Consider the following 13,833-nt stretch of genomic DNA (forward strand, 5'->3'; position numbering starts at 1 on the left):
CAGACCTGATGAAGAGAGCTCAGCAGAGGATATATTTCCTGAGAATCCACCGGAAAAATAATCTCTCAAAGGACCTGTTGATGGCATTTTACCATTGCACTGTGGAGAGTGTATTAACTTATGGTCTGTGTGTGTGGTTTGGGAGCTGTGCGGCCAGGGAAAAAACAATGCTGTCCAGGGTTGTAAAGACTGCGGAGAGAATAATTGGTTGCACTCTTCCCACGTTAGATCAAATCTACGCTTCCAGGTGCCATAAGAAAGCTGCAGAGGTAGCGCAGGATAGTGTGCACCCTGGAAATGATCTCTTTCAGCTTCTGCCTTCTGGAAGAAGGTCCAGGGTTATAAGGACTAGGACCAGCCGCCTGAGAAACAGTTTCTACCCAAATGCGATTTTGGGTTTAAACGCAGTGGAAGGTAGTCTCTGTGGGAGTATATTGTATTTTAAAAATGGGGTATCAGAGTTTTTAGGGGGCTAACCAGGTCGGGATAGCTGGGATAGCAGGCTTGTTGGGTTTTGAATGTCTGATGTAGATTTTTCAATTTCGTTGTTCTGTATGGGACAATGACAATAAAGATTATTGTATCGTATCGAAAATAACTTAGTGAAATTGACTTGCGAGGTGGTGTGTTGTTCGATAAGAGATTGAGTGTTTGGGGAGGGAGGGAGGCTCATTTAATTTCATTGTACACAGGTTGTACAATGACAATAAAAGTATTATTAATTATCAGGAGCCCTCTGAAACAGCAGGGCAACATGCGCTCAGCTGAGCAGGACTCCATTCCTGCAACAATCCCTCCCAAACATAAATACTCATTTATAAAGCTCATGGGAAGGAGATTGATGGATGCTTGGTCGTTCTTTCAAGAACTCTCAAATCCTTGCCTTGGGTTTCTTTTGAAAAAATATTATTACTAACCCCAGTTTTCAACAGAGACAGAATCACTGCAATGGACTTTTCCTGCACCTGGGAGTTCCACTTGGAAGAGAGGAGCAAAAAAAAGGGGGAGTCCAGGGGGATTGTCCATCGTCGAGTCACACCAAGAGCAGGTTTTGTCTTGCTAGTTTTTGTTTGGAGTTGACTCAGCGCAAGCCTTCCTCGAGGAAAGAGACTTGCCGGATCCCGCAGTCTTCTCTTCTGTGTAGAAGCCTCGCCGCATGGTGGCCGCCAAATATTTGAAGAGGCTCTGGGGGGGGGGGAAGAGAGAGGCAAACGTTTACTGGGTGAACCCTGCCCCCCAAAAGGGGGAGGAATGGGGGCATGGAGGGCTATGGCAGAACCAGGGGGTGAAAGGGAAGGACCACGTTCCAAAAACACAGACGAAACACCCGACCGACCCTTGCCATTTTTACGTCAATCTGAAATTTGCTATGGCCTAAGTCAGATAAGGGGGAGGCGGGTGGCGCTGTGGGTTAAACCACAGAGCCTAGGGCTTGCCGATCAGAGTCAGCCCAGAATCAGCCACAACTAGACCTAACAACTCCAGTACGTTTCCGAGCACAATTCAAAGTGTTGGTGCTGACCTTTAAAGCCCTAAACGGCCTCGGTCCAGTATATCTGAAGGAGCGTCTCCACCCCCATCGTTCTGCCCGGACACTGAGGTCCAGCTCCGAGGGCCTTCTGGCGGTTCCCTCATTGCGAGAAGCCAAGTTACAGGGAACCAGGCAGAGGGCCTTTTCGGTGGTGGCGCCCGCCCTGTGGAACGCCTTCCCATCAGATGTCAAAGCAATAAACATCTACCTGACATTCGGAAGACATCTGAAGGCAGCCCTGTTCAGGGAAGTTTTTAATATGTGACATTTTCGTGTATTTTTCATCTTTGTTGGAAGCCGCCCAGAGTGGCTGGGGAAACCCAGCCAGATGGGCGGGATACAAATAATAAATTATTATTATTATTATTATTATTATTATTATTATTATTATTATTATTAATGGTCAGGGGTCCCTTTACCTTTACGTCAGATAAACAACAGGTGTTAGATTCAGAAAGAAAACCCACATGGAATGATTAAAAAAAGACACACCACATTCTTGTTTTAAGAGAAAACAAGAATAGGATATTTCTATGGAGCGGAAATCTCATTAAGGGCCCATGAAATCAAACTCGATTATGCTTGTCCAACGGTTTGTCGGAAGGTACCCAAAAGGGACCCCTCCCCATTGCTTTGGAAATAGCACATTGGACAGGCATGCTCAGTCCCACACAGGTTTAATCGGGGGAAACTGCTTAATCGGGGATAAGAGGACCAGAGGGAGGGGCAGGGGGAAAAAACCACAACCATAGTTCTGTCCCATGCTGCTTTCATTCATTAAAAAAGAAAAGCCCAAAACTGTTTCGTCTCATGCTGCTTGTGTGGGGGGTGTTTATTTATTTCAGAAATATCCCCCCCCAAAAAAATGGTTTGTCAATTTTTACCAAAAAAAAAAAAACACTGTTGCTGTAGGAAGGTTTTATTTTGTTTTTTATCTTATATTTTGGAAATGTACATCCAGGTGTTTTTCCCTTGACATTTTTTGCCCCCCCCCAAGAGAGTAGGCCCTAAGCTATAGCTTGTTTAGCTTTTATGTAAACCCGGCACTGGGCGTGTCAGGGAACTGCCATCAGTGCCGGAGGGAGAGAGCGAGCTCCAGAGGGATCCCAGAGAGCGTCCCGGGATTGGGAGAGGCAGCCCATCTTCTGGGGAAGGGAATCAGCTCAGCTCCAGTGGAGAAGGGGGGCAGATGGGGGAATCTGAGAGGGAGTCACATGACTCCTTGCCGGGGACCAGCGGCGGGAGGAAGGTTCCTCCGCTGCCTACGCCTTCCTTGCGCAGAAGGCTTCCGCGCAGGGAAAGTAGGAGGAGACTGGGTGTGAAAGAACTTCTTTGCTGGCGGAAGTTTAAGAAACGCCCACTGACGGATTCTGCCAGCGATTGAGACAGCCACGGGTGAGCGGCTGTCTGGACAGGAAAGGTTCACTTAGCCAACCCAGCCAGGTGTGGGCACTGGCTTACGCACGAGCAACCCCTTGAACCATTACAGGGCGTGATGGACTTAGTTCTGCTCATTTCGTTGGGTCTGCTCCGAGTGGAACTTAACTGGAGTCAACCCTGCAAGTTTCTCTTACCTGCCAAGCCTTCTCAACCTCCGGAGTCCAGTGTTCTTTTAGAATGGGCTGGACAGCTTGGATGAACTGAGCACCTACGTACTGGGGGAGAAGTCCAGAGAAGGGAGGGTTATTTGGGGAGGTGAAAAGAGAGAGGAAGAAGAGAAGACAGGTTGTATTCTCTACTCAGCCCCATCTTTTGATTCTGGAAACGAGGAGCAGGGAAGAACCATCCAGTTCTGGCAAAATCTGGGGGTCATTAATACTCTTTTTCTTGGATGGTTTGGATGCAAAGTGCATAGGAATGGGTGAATCTGCCATTTACCTTCCCGCCTGAGCAGTACCTATTTATCTACTTGCACTTGGACATGCTTTCAAACTGCTAGGTTGGCAGGAGCAGGGACCGAGCAACGGGAGCTCACCCCGTTGCGGGGATTCGAACTGCCGACCTTCTGATCGGCAAGTCCTAGGCTCTGTGGTTTAACCCACAGCGCCACCCGCGTCCCTAACAATAATTGACGACCCTCAAAAAGTGACAATGAACTAAAAACAGATTGAAACTCACATCAACTTTCTAAATAGCTGGGTAAAAGGTAAAGGTAAAGGGACCCCGACCATTAGGTCCAGTCATGAACGACTCTGGGGTTGCGGCGCTCATCCCGCTTTACTGGCCGAGGGAGCCGGCGTTTGTCCACGGACAGCTTCCAGGTCATGTGACCAGCATGACTAAGCCGCTTCTGGTGAACCAGAGCAGTGCACGGAAACGCCGTTTACCTTCCCGCCAGAGTGGTACCTATTTATCTACTTGCACTTTGATGTGCTTTTGAACTGCTAGGTTGGCAGGAGCAGGGACCGAGCAACGGGAGCTTACCCCATCACAGGGATTTGAACCGCTGACCTTTTGATCCGCAAGTCCTAGACTCTGTGGTTTAACCCACAGCGCCACCCGCATCCCAGTAGCTGGGTAGGCGTGTCTAAATGAAAATGTTTTTTGCAGCCGTGGGAAAGCGTACAGGGAAGGCACCTGCCTGATATCAATGTGCAGGAAGTTCCACAGATGCCGCCACACTGAAAGATCCATTTCTTCCAAATGTGGACCAGGTATTACCTGGCCCTTGTAGCAATGCCAGTTCTGACTGAGGTGAAGTATCAGTCAAGGATTTCCTGGCTGCAGCTTCTGGATCTAACAAATTCTTCTCCCGTCTTTCCTGCGAACTACCTTAATCTGTGGGGCCACAGAGCGGGCCGGCCGCCCCTCCCTTCCTCACCTCATAGTACTTGGGGGGTGCCTTGTACCGGAAGTGATTCCTGCCTAGTTCGAAGGCCAAGTGCTCCAGTTTGTCCTCCTGGTCAAGCCTCGCCACGCTCTTCTCGATGAACGACATCACTCTGGCGACGGAAAGAGGACATGGAAGAGACAGAGAAGGAAGCTTGGCGTCAGAACAGCCACAGGTGGGAGCCCACAACGCGCATTCAGATACATGCTGTCTCTATGGGATGTAACAGAAACAATCTAGTACATTTCCTGTTTGCCCAGAGTGGACATGCAGGGGGGATGTTGGTCCAGCCAGGAGGACTTCCTGTCACACCTGGTCTGGTGCATCCTCAGGTAGAATGAAGCAATGATTCTTCAACATCATGGGTAGGCAAACTAAGGGGCTGGGGGCTGGATCCGGCCAAATCGCCTTCTAAATCTGGCCAGCAGACGGTCCAGGAATCAGCATGTTTTTACATGAGTAGAACGTGTGCTTTTATTTATAATGCATCTCTGGGTTATTTGTGGGGCATAGGAATTCATTCATTCTCCCCCCCAAAAATATAGTCTAGTCCCCCACAAGTTCTGAGGGTCAGTTCTGAAAAAAGTTTGCTGACTCCTGTTCAACATCAACTTCGTTGGACTGGTCATGTTGTGCAGATGCCTGATGATCGTCTTCCAAAGCAGCTACTCTATTCCAAACTTAAAAATGGAAAGCGTAGTGCTGGTGGTCAACAAAAGAGGTTTAAAGACTGTCTCAAGGCAAATCTTTAAAAATGTAGTATAAACACTGGCAACTGGGAAACACTGGCCTGTGAGCGCTCCAGTTGGAGAACAGCCTTTACCAAAGGTGACATGGGCTTTGAAGACGCTCAAACTCAGGACGCAAGGGAGAAACGTGCCAAGAGGAAGTGGAAGGATGTGTGGAAGGACGTGTGGATCCAGAATTGGCCTCCACAGTCACTTATGGACTCATTGTTAAAACTGTGTTTATGGAAGACAATCTTACTTGGCTACGAGGGATCGCCAAAGAAGAAGAAGAAGAAGAAGAAGAAGAAGAAGAAGAGGAGGAGGAGGAGGAGGAGGAGGAAGAAGAAGAGATGGGTGTGACCCTGGAAGACCCCGTAAAAGGGCTGGTCACGCAGCCATCTTCTCTTCTGCTTCTTCGCTTTATTCCATCCTGATGCATTTTGCTGTCTGCTGGTACTCAGCCAGCAACACATGGGCTCAATCATCAATAGGATGAACCCACACTCTCTTCTGTAACTACAAGCTTAAGCCTTCCTTCAGGATCACACTGTGGACTGAATGTGAGCAAACCTCTTATTACTTTTAAGAGAAGACTGGTGCGTCTTTATTCTTTTGAAGGGGGAACAAAGGGGATTTACCAGGAGCTAATCCAATCAGGACAAGCCAGACTGGGTTGCTTAACTCAAGAGATTGTAGTGAATTTACCAACTAGTCCATGGGGTCACGAAGAGTCGGACATGACTAAACAACAACAACAAAGTTTATTGCGCAACAGGTTCAAAGAGGAATTTTGAAACCTGAGGATGGGGTGACAAAGACATTTAAAACTTTCCCACCATATCCCAGAATGCAGTTCATACAGCATCATTGCTACATCTCTGATATGTCACAAACGGGGAGGGGTAGACGGGGTTACACTAGTTTCACCTTGGCAAACATGTCCAGACAAGTCCTTGGTACAAGATTAGCATAAGGGCAAGATCCAGGTATAAGATTAGCATAGGCAAATACCTCTGAAGTCCCACCGCCCAAAGTACAAGAGAACTTCCTTTGCCTGGCCCCTTGGCAAGTGAAATATACTTGGAGTTGAGAGTGTTGTTTGTGCTGTACTTTTGTACTGTTTTATTGTTGTTCATAGAATCATAGAATCCTAGAGTTGGAAGAGACCAGAAGGGCCATCGAGTCCAACCCCCTGCCAAGCAGGAAACACCATCACAGCACTCCTGACATATGGTTGTCAAGCCTCTGCTTAAAGACCTCCAAAGAAGGAGACTCCACCACACTCCTTGGCAGCAAATTCCACTGTCAAACAGCTCTTACTGTCAGGAAGTTCTTCCTAATGTTTAGGTGGAATCTTCTTTCTTGTAGTTTGGATCCATTGCTCCGTGTCCGCTTCTCTGGAGCAGCAGAAAACAACCTTTCTCCCTCCTCTATGTGACATCCTTTTATATATTTGAACATGGCTATCATATCACCCCTTAGCCTCCTCTTCTCCAGGCTAAACATGCCCAGCTCCCTTAGCCGTTCCTCATAAGGCATCGTTTCCAGGCCTTTGACCATTTTGGTTGCCCTCCTCTGGACACGTTCCAGTTTGTCAGTGTCCTTCTTGAACTGTGGTGCCCAGAACTGGACACAGTACTCCAGGTGAGGTCTGACCAGAGCAGAATACAGTGGCACTATTACTTCCCTTGATCTAGATGCTATACTCCTATTGATGCAGCCCAGAATTGCATTGGCTTTTTTAGCTGCCGCGTCACACTGTTGGCTCATGTCAAGTTTGTGGTCAACCAAGACTCCTAGATCCTTTTCACATGTAGTGCTCTCAAGCCAGGTGTCACCCATCTTGTATTTGTGCCTCTCATTTTTTTTGCCCAAGTGCAATACTTTACATTTCTCCCTGTTAAAATTCATCTTGTTTGTTTTGGCCCAGTTCTCCAATCTGTCAAGGTCGTTTTGAAGTGTGATCCTGTCCTCTGGGGTATTAGCCACCCCTCCCAGTTTGGTGTCATCTGCAAATTTGATCAGGATGCCCTTGAGTCCATCATCCAAGTCGTTGATAAAGATGTTGAATAAGACCGGGCCCAAGACAGAACCCTGTGGCACCCCACTAGTCACTCTTCTCCAGGATGAAGAGGAACCATTGATGAGCACCCTTTGGGTTCGGTCAGTCAGCCAGTTACAAATCCACTGAGTGGTAGCATAGTCAAGACCGCATTTTGTTAGCCGCCCTGAGCCCGGCTTCGGCTGGGGAGGGCGGGATATAAATAAAAATTATTATTATTAATTATTATTATTATTATTATTATTATTATTGGATTTCATGCTCTTTATTCAGCTCTTGGTGGTGAGGAGGAATGGAAGTTCCCCCAGAATGTCTGCTTTATATACATTATTTACACAATGGGCTGCACATGATTGGCTAATTCCAGGATTCTCCTGTAGGCCAATCAGGTTGCGGATTCACTTCCACCTGGAGCTGGATTGGGTGGCTCCTGTGGACCAATCAGACTGCTGCATTGTTCTAGGACCAATCAGACTGCTGCATTCTGGGTCCTATTGTTCTAGGGCCAATCAGACTGCTGCATTCTGGATCCTATTCAACTCAGTACTTAACAGCAAGTTTGGTGATGGGATTAGGCTTTCCTTGGCCAACAATCAACTCAGCAATTGTCACCTCTGGCAACTTCCTGGAGTCCTTTTTCAAGGGGAAAATAGCTTTGGAATGGAGGAAACTGGCAATGGAGTTGATTTTATATGATTTTTAAAGCTAGGTAACTTCCCTGAGCCATCAAGTTGAAAGGATTCATTCAGGCATAATATTTGTAACATTTAACAACTTTAAAGATGTGCCCCCCCCTCGTAATTCCCATAACACCTACAAGGTGCTACATGAAGTTCTTCTATTATTATCATCATCATCTGTTCTGACTCTTCCGATTTTCAGCTTCAGACCCAGAGAAGAGGGGCTGTTTTTGGCGCTACCCACCTGAGGCCATGGGCTTGCAGTTCCTTGCTCATCTTCAGCTGTTGCAGGTCATCGATGTCCCGGAAGAGGAAGAAAACGTCTTTGCACTCGGGGTGGGTCTCAAACAGTCTGCAGAAGGAATAAGAGGAGAAGCTTCAGTTCTCTGGGTTATCCAGAGGGAAGGCTTTCCTCACCGTAAGGCTTGCCCACCGATGCCACTCTCCGACCACCAGGGCCGGATTTGGATGGACTAGAAGAAAATGGAAGAGGGTTATAAACAAAACCGAGTGAAGCCAAGGATGACGACGGGGATTTGAAATCCTGCAATTCACAATTTCTCCTCTAAAGGGCGTAAGATGTGATTGTTGTAATACCATGGTGGTTTTTAAAATTGCATAAAAATTAAAATTAACACTGAAAAACTTTTGCAATAACCAAACTTTTCTTTTTTTTTTAAGAATAGCGCTGCAACTTCATTTTCCTAAAAATGAATGCTTATTCCACGAAAGGTTTACAAAGTTCGGTAATTGCAAAAGTTTTTCAGTGTTAAAAAATGCACAAAAGTGAAGATTAACACTGAAACACTTTTGCAATAACCGAACTTTGTAACTTTTTTGTGGAATAAGCATTACTTATCCCATTCTTCGGCGATCAGCCTTCTTGATGGTCCAGCTCTCACTTCCATACATCATTACTGGGAAAAGCATAGCTTGAACTATAGGGACCTTTGTTGGCAAGGTGATGTCTCTGCTTTTTAAGATGCTGTCTACCTTTAAATACGGCCAACTCCAATCCACACAGAAATACGTGCTCCCAGGAGAGGGTGGTGTTGGATAGCTGATTCCGAGCTCTTTGCAGCTGATCTTTGTTCCTGCCACAAAGTCCTGCTTTGGGGAAATTAACAGGAAATGTCTAATGCGTTGCAGCTGGAATCGGTTCTGGGGAAATATGCAAATAATCCATTTGTTTTAAGACGCCAAGAAGAGTTAAGTGGGATCGCCACAGTTCTTTTTTTTAAACTCAGCATGCCACCCAGATGCATACTTGGGAAACCTACAGGCAGGAGATGATGTTCTGATGTGTGGAGGCTGCTAACCATAGTTTCCCAGTGTGGATGTAACAGGAGAGAGAGGGATGGAGCTCCTCCAATGGTGTTCAGTGTGGGATGTGATCCATGAGAAGCAGTCAAGTATAACATTCCTTGTTTTCCTAGAGTGGACATGCAAAGGGATGTTTGGTCCAGCCAGTCAAAACTTCCTGTTGCTCCTGGCTAGAGCATCCTTCCTTTTGCATGTGATAGAAGGTGGGCGTGACCTTACCTGTCCAGGTAACAAAAGAACGAGTCACACAGCACACCTCTCTTTTTCACTTCCTTCGTCATTTGATCAGCTTCTAGCTAGGACTGGATTATTCCCCAGATGGGGTAGATCCACATGTACATACAGTAGTACCTCTACTTACGTTCACCTCCGGTTACGTATCCTTTGGGATATGTACGCGACAAACCTGGAACTATTTTCCCAGATTTCGTCGTGCATGCATGCACAGAAGTGCTCTACGCATCTCACACATGCGCAGAAGCAGCACCTCTGGTTGTGAATTCCTCGGAATCCGACCGGAGCTCCAGAACGGATCCCGTTCGCAACTGGAGGTACCACTGTATTTGTAACTAAGTCTGCCTTCAGGGATCCAACTGTGAACTGATGTGAGTAAATTTATTTTATTGACTTTGAATAAGATGGCGGTGTCTTTATTCTTTTAAGAGGGATTAAAGGGAACTTACCAGGAACGTACAATTCAATCTGAGACAGACTGAATTGTATAATATAGTGGCACCTCGGGTTAAGAACTTAATTCGTTCTGGAGGTCCGTTCTTAACCTGAAACTGTTCTTAACCTGAAGCACCACTTTAGCTAATGGGGCCTCCTGCTGCTGCGCCGCCGCTGCGTGCTTTCTGTTCTCATCCTGAAGCAAAGTTCTTAACCCGAGGTACTATTTCTGGGTTAGCGGAATCTGTAACCTGAAGTGTCTGTAACCCAAGGTACCACTGTAGTGAGAGGCTCACACGAGCCTGCAACCAGCTATCTGCTGTGCTTGTAAAAAGGGGAATGTAAACTCTGCTAAGAAACTTGCTAGTGCAAGTTAGGAAGGATATTAATAAACAATATATCCCCTCCTGCCACCCTCAACATTCCCACACTCAGTTCCTCCCTTCCAACTGTACCTTTTCCTGCCCACAACTGCTGAGATTGGCGCAGTATGCTTCTTTCTACCGGCCATCCCAGAGACATTAGACCTTTACTTTCCACCCTTGTCTGCAAATGCCAGGTGAGATTTGGGGACACATCCTGGGTAAGGGTCACAGTCTGTCTACCGCAGCGCCTGGCCTGCAATTCTACATTCTGACTGACAATGGGGTGGCGCCACCGAGCCAGCAACCAAACAAGCCCAAGCACTGCAAGCAGCCAGAAACACCGCTTCCCTGCAGGCAGGCAGCAATGGCACCGGTGCAGACAACACTCAGGCCGATGTAGGCAGGCTGGGAGAGCAGAGCAGGCAGGGGCCAAGGTGGTGCAAATGAGTCCCTCCCTGCTTACTCCTCTGTAGGTCCGCTTCCCAGGCAAACACAAATTGTATGGGATGGGGAGGTTTTGCTATCGGGTTGCCATATTTCAGAAAGTAAAACTGTTGAGCTTTTTTTAAAAGGGGAAACCACCGAAACTGTTTCGCTTTCTTAAGGAAACCCCCCAAAAAGCCAAAAAGCCACGATTTTCCGGTTGACTTGCCTAAGATCCAGGACAACCAGGTTGCCGGACATACAGCAACCCTATTTTATAATAATTTTAGCATGAGAATTAGTACTTTTTATGACTTTAGTGGTCAACTGAATGGTCTGTCCTCCAGCTTGAAAGAAAGTACTCTTACCTTTTCGTTTTTGGTACAGTATTTTTCGCTCTATAGGACGCACTTTTCCCCCTCCAAAAATTAAGGGGAAATGTGTGTGCGTCCTATGGAGCGAATGCAGGCTCCCTGGCTTCAGCGATAGCAAGGCAAAGCCTCCGAAGCCTGCGCTCCGGAGGCTTCGCATTGCTTTTGCTGCAGCCAGGAGAGTCTGGTCTTTGAGGCTGGCGGTGGGGGAAAGCAGCGCTTCCCCCCACCGCCAGCCCCACAGGATCGGTCGAAAAGCCCGCAGGAGCCGCACACTCTTTAAAGGGTGCACGGCTCCTGTGGGCTTTTGTGGGAGGTGGGGGAATTCTCCCACAATTGCAGGGAGAAGGTCTGGGAGAAGTGCACAGGCTGCGTGCAGCCTGTCCGCTGCTCCCAGAGCTGGGGGGGGGGAAATCATATTTTCCCCCTTGATTTCCCCCTCTGAAAACTAGTATGGTCAGGTGTGCCCTATAGAGCGAAAAATACGGTATTTCTTGAAGAATAGTTACACATTCTTATATATCAGAGATTTACAGCGCAGCTGCATACATGCCTTCTCAGAAGACTGTCCCATTGATCTCTTCAGCATCTCTTTAGCCCTAACAGGAAGATTATTTCCGGTTTCATGGTACCTCATAAACAAGTTCTCACCCACTATGGAAAATAGCAAAAAACTTTCCCTGAGGGATGTATCTGAGCTACTCTGCCTTCCATAATAACGACCGACACACAGGAGAGGTGGAAACGCATTTAGAACCTAAAGAGAAAGAAGTAGGATTGGGAGGAAAATTGTCTCTTAATGCATTTTGCTGTCTGCTGGCTCTCAGCCAGCAACACATGGGCTCAGTCCCCATACGTATAAGTTAAAGAAGCTATAGCTTACCTTCAGTAGCTTAGGGCCTCATCAAACCTCAATCCAGCCCTGCCCATATGGGATGAACTCAGACTATGTTCTGTAAGGTAAAGGTAAAGGGACCCCTGGCCATTAGGTCCAGTCGTGGAGGACTATGGGGTTGCGGCGCTCATCTCGCTTTACTGGCCGAGGGAGCCAGCGTACATGTGGCCAGCAGGACTAAGCCGCTTCTGGCAAACCAGAGCAGTGCATGAAAACGCCGTTTACCTTCCCGCCGGAGCGGTACCTATTTATCTACTTGCACTTTGATGTGCTTTCGAACTGCTAGGTTGGCAGGAGCAGGGACCGAGCAACGGGAGCTCACCCCGTCACGGGGATTTGAACCGTCGACCTTCTGATCTTCAAGTCCTAGGCTCTGTGGTTTAACACACAGAGCCACCCGCGTCCCTTACTATGTTCTGTTACTACTAGCTAAAGCCTGCCTTCAGGGATCATACTGTGAACTGAATGTGAGTAAACTTCTTGTTGCTTTTAAGGAGAGACTCTTCTGTCTTTATTCTTTTAAGGGGGATAAAAAGGGACACCAGGAATAATCCAATCTGCTTAAATAAAGAGATTCAAAGAAAAGGAGGCAGTGAGAGATTTTACTTTCTTGGGCTCCATGATCACTGCAGATGGTAAGAGCAGCCACGAAATTAAAATACGCCTGCTTCTTGGGAGAAAAGCAATGACAAACCTAGACAGCATCTTTTTTCTTTTTTTTAAAAAAAATATTTTATTAAGGGTTTTCTTGTTTTACCTAGACAGCATCTTAAAAAGCAGAGACATCACCTTGCCGACCAAGGTCCGTATAGTTCAAGCTATGGTTTTCCCAGTAGTGATGTATGGAAGTGAGAGCTGGACCATAAAGAAGGCTGATCGCCAAAGAATGGATGCTTTTGAATTCTGGTGCTGGAGGAGACTCTGGAGAGTCCCATGGACTGCAAGAAGGTCAAACCTATCCATTCTAAAGGAAATCAGCTCCGAGTGCTCACTGGAAGGACAGATCCTGAAGCTGAGGCTCCAAGACTTTGGCCACCTCATGAGAAGAGAAGACTCCCTGGAAAAGACCCTGATGTTGGGAAAGATGGAGGGCCCAAGGAGAAGGGGGCGACAGAGGACGAGATGGTGGGACAGTGTTCTTGAAGCTACCAGCATGAGTCTGACCAAACTGCGGGAGGCAGTGGAAGACAGGAGTGCCTGGCATGCTCTGGTCCAGGGGGCCACGAAGAGTCGGACACGACTAAACGACTAAACAACAACAACAACAACGAGATTCAGACAAATCAGAAAACCAGCTTCCTGCCGTATCGAGGGGAAACTGGTTTGCTACATGACTCACTAGCGTGAGTGAAGGAAGGGTAACATTTAATCAATATATCCTCTCCTACTATCCTTAACATTCCCACAAGGATAGATGCAGATTCTCTCCCCTTCAAGGGCTGGACTGGATTAAGGCAGAGGCAATTGTTGATTTGGCCTCTTGGCTTTCACTTGACAGGGCAGCGTTTAATATCAAAGGTTGGGGAGGAGGCGATAAAACTCTTGCGAAAGGCAGGCGGTGTTTGATTCTTGCAAAATCCCCCAAAGATTTGCCATGGCTTTATTAGCCGTTATCTGTGAGTTTTCCAACATGCTCAGGTATAAGTTAAATATGGATAAGGGGGTTTAAAGCAGAGAAGGCTCAGCAAGCAGGATATAAGCTTTGAAAATTGGATTGGAATTTAATAACGCGTCCTAATTAACTGAGGAGAAGGATTAGCTCAGACCTGAGCGAACGGATTAGATTGAATCAGGAGACAATGTTTGCACCAACCCAGGAGGATTTTGATCAGTGGGGGAAATTCAATCAGTCACGACCGCCTATTAAAATATCAGTTGTATGCCGAAATTCGTGTTATTTTTGCAGGGTCCCCATACGGCGGTAAAATGCGTCTCTGTGGCTGTGTACACCTCATA

General features: G+C 47.1%; 1 protein-coding gene across 1 annotated transcript in view; it reads right to left on the bottom strand.

The window, feature by feature from the left end:
- Nucleotides 1-1,055: 1,055 nt before the first annotated feature.
- The window catches only part of LOC128418187 (neuroglobin-like), a 40,341-nt gene continuing 27,563 nt past the window's right edge, over nucleotides 1,056-13,833 (bottom strand). Inside the window, exons 3-6 of the mRNA XM_053397628.1 lie at nucleotides 8,076-8,183; nucleotides 4,353-4,473; nucleotides 3,106-3,186; nucleotides 1,056-1,185 (exon numbers count right to left, since the gene is read on the bottom strand). Of these exons, the coding sequence (XP_053253603.1) occupies nucleotides 1,060-1,185; nucleotides 3,106-3,186; nucleotides 4,353-4,473; nucleotides 8,076-8,183 (436 nt within the window). The 3' untranslated portion in view covers nucleotides 1,056-1,059. The remainder of the gene's footprint in view (nucleotides 1,186-3,105; nucleotides 3,187-4,352; nucleotides 4,474-8,075; nucleotides 8,184-13,833) is intronic.

Source organism: Podarcis raffonei, chromosome 8 (genome assembly GCF_027172205.1).
Source record: "Podarcis raffonei isolate rPodRaf1 chromosome 8, rPodRaf1.pri, whole genome shotgun sequence".
Taxonomy (NCBI): Eukaryota; Metazoa; Chordata; class Lepidosauria; order Squamata; family Lacertidae; genus Podarcis; species Podarcis raffonei.